Source organism: Enhydra lutris, unplaced genomic scaffold (assembly GCF_002288905.1).
Source record: "Enhydra lutris kenyoni isolate GAN:26980312 unplaced genomic scaffold, ASM228890v2 scaffoldscaffold98, whole genome shotgun sequence".
Taxonomy (NCBI): domain Eukaryota; kingdom Metazoa; phylum Chordata; class Mammalia; order Carnivora; family Mustelidae; genus Enhydra; species Enhydra lutris.
This window is the reverse complement of record NW_019154182.1, coordinates 1-7,122: the sequence shown is the minus strand read 5'-3', so window position 1 is coordinate 7,122 and position 7,122 is coordinate 1. Positions and strand designations below refer to the sequence as shown.

Sequence of the window (7,122 nt, the reverse complement as noted above, 5' to 3'; positions counted from 1 at the left end):
AGTTCTGTAGAAATCTAGAGAAATAATTCCCTATTTGTAACTCCTCTCTTGACATAAAATCCTCAGATTCCCTATTCTGATATACCTGTACTAGATTCACATCCTCACATTCCATGATTTGAGGAGGCCTTATTTTTATCCCCATTCCTTTCACAGCCTGAAGCCCTTGTTCATGAGTGAACACTGTAGATTCCTCCAAAGGAAATGCTGGCTGTGAGAGTGATTCTGAATATTTCTCTTTGGTATTTGGCCTCAGAGTTAGTTCTACAGTTTCTACCATTTCTTGAAGATGTGGCCTTGGGAAGAAATCCAAACAATCCATTACATCAGTAGCTGATCCTAAGGAAACTCCTATTGGTTCTACAATCTGAGGAATTGGTAGTGGTGCTAATTCCTCAGATTTTACAATTTGAAGTGGTGGCCCTGGGATTAACACAGTCTTTACAATTTGAAAGCCTGTCAACTTCATTATATCCAAAATCTGGTGTGTTGGCTCTGTGGTTAATTCCTTTGATTTTACACTTTGCAACCACAGCCCTGAGGTAAACTCAGAAGGTCTCACATCTTGTACTTTTGGAGTCAGTTCAACATCGTCTACCATTTGAGAGGTTCCCCCTGGTGTTAATGCTACAGACTTTACAACCTGAAGTGGTGGCCAAGGAGTCACTTTCACATATTCAACAACTTTTGGGGGGCCTATTGAGGTTATTCCTATTGGTTGAGCAGCTTGAAGCTGTGTCTTTGTAGATCCCGTGACTTGATCTAGCGGCTTTGGACTAATCCTCATAAACTCTGTAATTTGACCCTGTAGTCCTGGAGCTATCTGTGAATATTTCATACTTTGATTCTGTGACTGTGTCAGCCCCATTGGTCCATCCCCTTGCTGCCATGTCTCAGATGTGAGCTCTACAGATTCTGCATGTCCTGTAGCTTGACCTGTTTGCCTTGGGGACAAATCTAAAGATTCCTCCCTTTGAAGCCATTGCTTAGAGGTTGAACCCACAGATTCAGGAACTGGATATCTTAGCCTTGGTGTCATCTCTGAAGATTCTGGGACATGATGTAATGACTTTGTAGTCAGTGCTTCTGATTCTTCCCTTTGCAGTCTTTTCTCGGAGATCACCTCCGCAAATTCTAATGCTTGAGGATAGGGCCTTGGAGTGCTCTCTGTATATCCAGTGGTTTTACTTATTGGCTTTGGGGTCATGCCAAGGAATTCCTTCTCTGTTGGCCTTGCTTTGGGGGTCAACCCCATAGTTTCTGTAGTGTGATGCTTGGGCTCTGGTGTCATCTCTTCAGATTCTGTAACTTCCTGCACTGGCCTTGTATATGATTCCCCCAAGTCCTTAACTTGAGGCCATGACTGAGAGAGCAACTCGAGAGTTTCTGGGATTTTCTTTAAGGTTAATTCTAAGGATTCAGAGCCTTGATTCCTTAGCACATGAGTCAGGTGAACAGATTCTGGGACTTGAAGATCTAGTCTTAGAGGCACTCCTGAAGATTCCATGGTTTTACTTGTTGACTTTGGGGTCAACCCCACAGATTTTTCCACAGTTTCACTGCCTTGATGTGCCAAACTTTCTGTGGTATGATAAATTGGTACTGAAATCAAATTTACAGATTTGGAGACTTGATGCTTTGGTGTTGGGATCACCAGATTCACAGATTTAGGGACTTGAGGCTTTGGTGTTGGGATCATCTCTGCACCTTCTACAAATTGATGCCCTGGCCTAGGGATTATCTCAGAGGAGTCTGTCATTTGATAGCTCCTCTTTGGAGTTAGTTCCTCAGATTTTGTTCTTGGAAGCAGTGACCCCGGTAGTAACTCTACAGATTTCATATCTTGTTGCAGAGATGCTGAAGACAATGTCACATGTTTTATACTTTGCAACTTTGCTTCTGGAGTAAACTCCAAAGGTTTCTCACTTTGTCGCTTTGATTCTGGAGACAAATTTGAAAATTTAACACTACGCAACATGGGTCCTGGTATGAACTTCTTAGTTGGCTCTGGTGCCAACACTGTTGATTTCATACCTTGCCATCCTGAAGTCAACTCTTGGCAATTCATACCTTGCTGTGGGGACCCTGGTGTCAACTCTACAGATTTCACATCTTGAAAACATAGTTCCAGTGCAAAGACCTCAGAATTAACACTTGGTGACCTTAGGCATGATGGAAACCCTGAAGAATTAGCACTTGGAGGCTGTAGCTGTAGGTTTGAATTCAACAATGTCACATCTTGAGAACATGGCTCTGATTCAAACACCACAGATTTCTGCCTGAGGCAAGAAATCAAATCCTTAGAATTCACATCTTGAGGTTGTGGCCCTGGTTTCAACTCCAGAGATTTCACATCTTGAAAACACAACTTTGATGCAAACACCACAGATCTCTCACTGTGCTGCCTGAGGTGTGAGGGCAACTCCCCAGAATTCATACCTTGAGGATGTGGCCCTGGATTTAACTCCACAGATTTCACTTTTGTAAAACACGGCTCTAGTGCAAACATCTCACATTTCAAGTCCTGCAGCTCAGAGCCTGAAGCCAGTTCCACCACAAGACACTGGCTCTTTGTTCATCTTCACAGACTTTACATCTTCAAGCAGTGGCTTTGGTAAAAATAACACAGATTTCATACCATTCAGAGAAGAGCCTAAAGTGAACACTGAGTGCACAACTTGTTGCTGTGACCCACAGTGATTCTCCAAAAACTGGATTTCTGGAAACTTTGCCCCTGGGATTTACTCAGAAGATTTTACACCTTGCAAATGTGGTCCAGGGTTGAACAGAATAGATTTGTACCTTGATATTCTGATGTAGGATTCAAGTCAGAGGGTTTCATGCCTTGCGTCTCTGGGTCTGGATTAAACTTTATAGCATTTATGCATTGAAGTTCTGACCCAAAATTCAAATCAGAAGAATTCACACCTTGCAGCTGTGGGGCACAGTTTAATTCTTGTGATGTTATACCTTGAAACTTTGTCCCTGGACTCAATTCACATTTCACATTTTGTAAATGTTGCACAGCGTCGAACATAAGAGATTTTATACCTAGAACTTCTGACCCCAGATTCAAATCAAAAGATCCCATACCTTGACATTTAACCCCTGAAGTCAACTCAAAAGATTGTATACCTTGCAAAGGTGGCCCAAGTTCATACCCCATAGAATTAGCACATTGTAATTTGGGCTCTGGATCCAACTCCAAAGAATTTACACACTTCATCTGTGGCCCAGGGTTGCACTCCATAGGTGCTACAGCAAGAAACTTTGACCCTGGAATCAATTCGGATTTTAAATCTTGTAAATGTGGTTCAGCACTGAACACCATAGATGTCTCACTTTGATTCTTGGACCCCAGATTCACCTGAGATCCTGGACCTTGACATTTTGTCCCTGAAGTCAATTCAAAGGACTGTACACCTTGCAAAGGTGGTCCAAGTTTGCATCCCATAGAATTTGCACATTGTAATTTTGGCTCTGGATTCAACTTAGAAGAATTTACACACTTCATCTGTGGCTCAGGGTTGCATTCCATAGGTGATATAGCAAGAAACTTTGACCCTGGAATCAACTCAGATTTCAAATCTTGCAAATGTGGATCAAGGTTGAACACCATAGTTGTCTCCCTTGGGATCTCTGAACTCAACTCAGAAGACTTTGTACCTTGAAGTTTTGAAACTGAAGTTAATTCAGGAGGGTTTATACCTTGCAAGGGTGGCTCAGATTTGCATCCAACAGAATTTACACACTGAAGTTTTGGTTTTGAAATAAATGCAGAAGAATTCACATCCTGCAAAGGTGGCCCAGGGCAGAACACCTGGGATTTCATACCTCAAGGCTCTGATCCAGAATTCAACTCAGATTTCACACCATTGTACTGAATGCCCTAACATTTATACACTGAAGCTGTGGGGCTAGATTAAATTCAGGGGATTTCCCACCTTGTAATTTAGGCTGATGCTTTGTTTCCAGAAATGGCTCATATGGAAGCTTCCTGTCTGTGCACAACTCAGGTTTTATCTCTTGTAACTGGCCCAGGATTGAACTTGAAAGATGGCATACCTTGAAGCCTTGATCCCTGGCATAACTCAGAGGATTTAACATCTTGCCACTGTTGCTCAGGATTGGATTCCTTAGATTTCACATCTTGGAGCTTTGTCTCTTTGCACAATTCTGAAAATTTTATATGTTGCAAATGTGGTCCAGGGCTGTATACCACAAATTTCACACATTGAAGCTCTGGCCATGGTTTCAACTTAGAAGACTTCTTTTCTTGCCGCTGCTTCCCAGCATTGAACTCGGAGATATCACATTGCAAATCTTTGATTCCAAGGCTAACTCAGAGGGTTTTGCGACCTGGAACTCTAGGCCCTGGTTGACCTCTGTGGTTTTCATTATTTGAAGCTTTACAGACTCAGGAGATTTTGCACCTTTCAACTTTGCCCCAGGGCTGAATTTCAGAGATTTCATGCCTTGAATGTGTGATCCTGGTGTCAACGTAGTCAATTTCCTATTTTGTAACTGTGGGACTGACTCAAACCCCAAAGATTTCACATCTTGGGTCTTTGCACCTAGAGTCAATTCAAGAGGCTTCATGTCTTTCCACGTGGGTCTGGTAAGAAACTCCACAGATTCTCCACTTCGAATCTTTTTTTTTTTTTTAAGATTTTATTTATTTGTCAGAGAGAGAGAGGGAGAGAAAGCAAGCACAGGCAGACAGAATGGGGCAGAGGCAGAGGGAGAAGCAGGCTCCCTGACGAGCAAGGAGCCCGATGTGGGACTCGATCCCAGGATGCCGGGATCATGACCTGAGCCGAAGGCAGCTGCCCAACCAACTGAGCCACCCAGGCGTCCCCGAAGCTTTGTTTTTGGTGCTAACTCAGAAGATGGTACACCTTGTAACTGCAGAGCCAGTTTTAACTCAACAGATTTCAAATCTTGGAGCCTGCACTCTAGCATCAAATCAGATTTCTCACCTTGTTTCTGTGGTCCGGGGTTGAACTCCACAGATTTCACACCTTGAAGCTTCCTCATCTGAATTAAGTCAGATTTCCCACCTTGTAGCTTTGGACCGTGGTTGAACTCAGAGGGTTTCACTTGTTGAAGTTTTGACTCTGGGATCACTTCAGAAGATCTCATACCTTGCAAGTGTGATCTAGAAGCAAACCCTGCCAATTTTTTATCTTGAAGCTTTATACCCATGATCAACTCAGAATATTTCACATCTTGTAACTGTGGGCCTGCTTTCATACCTGAAAACTTCGGTCCTAGATTCAGATGAACAAACTTCATACTTTGGGACTCTGGGTTCAACACTTCTGGATTCATTCCTTGCATCTCTGATCCTGGTACCAACTCTGGAGATTCTTGTATTATGTGTTGAGGCATTCGAGTCTCCAAGGCTTTTACACCTTGGAGCATAGTCTCAAGAGCACCTTGGAATGGCACTGAGTTTGCCTGCATAGATTCTGAAGTCTAGTTCAATGGCCCTGGAGTACTTCTTAAAGATGATTGTGTCAAAACCATAGATTCTTTCCTGAGGTGACAAGGGTCGGAAGTCAGCTCTACTTCTGCTCCTTGATATCCTGGCTCTGGGATCATTCCTGAAGATTCCAAAGCTTGATGCCATGGGGTTAATCCTTAAGGTTCTATGGCTTGATGATTTGGCTTGAGGTTCAGCTCTGCAGATTTTACTGCTTGAATGTGTGCCCCTGAGATCAGCTCCTCATATTTCATACTTTCCACCTGTGTTTCAGGAATCACATTTCTACATTCTACCACTTGAGGAAATTTCACATCTTTAAGCAATAGTACTGGGGCTGTCTCCTTAGATCTTTCATCTTGTAACCATGGCTTTGAGGCAAACTCCATGGATTTCTTCTCTTCCTGTGGTGGTCTTAGGATCAGCTCCACAGCTTTTGTATCTGAAAACTTTGATGGTAGGGCCAAATGAACATATTCCAGACCTTGCAACTGTGAATTGTGGGTCAAATCTAGCGATTTCCTATTTTGCAACTGTGGTGCCTGGGCTAACTCAGCAGATTTTCCACTTTGTTGTTGTGTTCCTAGGGTAAAATGAATAGATTTCACACCTTGAAGCTGAGACCCTGGGGCTAACTGTACAGAATTCCCACTTTCCAGCTGTGAAATAGGAGCCAACTCATTAGATGTTACAATCTGCAGTTGAAGTTCTGGGGCCAATTCTCTAGGGCTCACTGTTGGGATCAGCTGTCCATATTTCACCATCTGTGGGACCGAAACCTGGAGTCATGTCTACAGATGTTACATTGTGCAATCCTGGGGGTAACGTCATAGAATCCACAGTCTTTTTTTTTTTTTTTTTTTAAGATTTTTTTTTTTAATTTATTTGACAGATCACAAGTAGGCAGAGAGGCAGGCAGAGAGAGACAGGAGGAGGCAGGCTCCCTGCTGAGCAGAGAGCCCGATGCGGGACTCGATCCCAGGACCCCGAGATCATGACCCGAGCCAAAGGCAGAGGCCTTAACCACTGAGCCACCCAGGTGCCCCTAGAATCCACAGTCTTAAGTTGTGGCATTGGCTTCACCCCCAAATATTCTGCACCTGGAAGTAGAGATGTGGTGGTCATTACTGCAGATTCTGTGACTTGATGCAGTGGCTTTTGGCTCATTTCTTTAGATGCTGTTCTTTGACCCAGTGATCTTGGGACTGTCCCTAAATGTTCAATTATTTGATGATGTGACTGTTTTGACTCAGTCAGATTTCTGATTATGGGGTCAGAAGCTGACCCCATAGTTTCCATCATTTGATGGCTTTGCCTTGGACTCATCTCTGAAGATTCTAAGATCCGATGCCATGGGGTCAAACTTGGAGATTCCATGACTTGATGAGGTAGCCCTGGGGTTAATGCTGTAGTCTTTGTGCCTTGAACATATGGTTGTGGAGTCAACTCTACAGAGTCTCGCACTTGAATCCATGACCCAGGAGTCAACTCCAGAGGTTTCCTGACTTGAGATACTGGCCTTGAGATCAAATCCTGAGTTTCTGCAACTTGTGATTGTGGTGTTATGATCATTCCCGTGGATGACCCCAATGCTACTGGAGTTACCTTTAAAGAATGTATGGATTGATGTGATGGCA

The 7,122-nt window shown here is 43.3% G+C and overlaps 2 protein-coding genes across 2 annotated transcripts in view; both read right to left on the bottom strand.

Annotated features, from left to right (window-relative positions):
* LOC111139291 (uncharacterized protein C2orf16-like) overlaps positions 1–4,594 on the bottom strand; it is a 13,707-nt gene extending 9,113 nt beyond the window's left edge. The window contains 6 exon segments of the mRNA XM_022491530.1: positions 310–2,552; positions 2,554–2,800; positions 2,803–3,876; positions 3,879–4,033; positions 4,035–4,308; positions 4,311–4,594. Of these exon segments, the coding sequence (XP_022347238.1) occupies positions 310–2,552; positions 2,554–2,800; positions 2,803–3,876; positions 3,879–4,033; positions 4,035–4,308; positions 4,311–4,473 (4,156 nt within the window). The 5' untranslated portion in view covers positions 4,474–4,594.
* Positions 4,595–5,643: 1,049 nt separating this feature from the next.
* LOC111139276 lies at positions 5,644–6,310 on the bottom strand. The gene has a single exon (XM_022491514.1). It carries the CDS (start codon positions 6,247–6,249, stop codon positions 5,644–5,646), a length of 606 nt encoding a protein of 201 aa, XP_022347222.1. The 5' UTR covers positions 6,250–6,310.
* Positions 6,311–7,122: the final 812 nt, after the last annotated feature.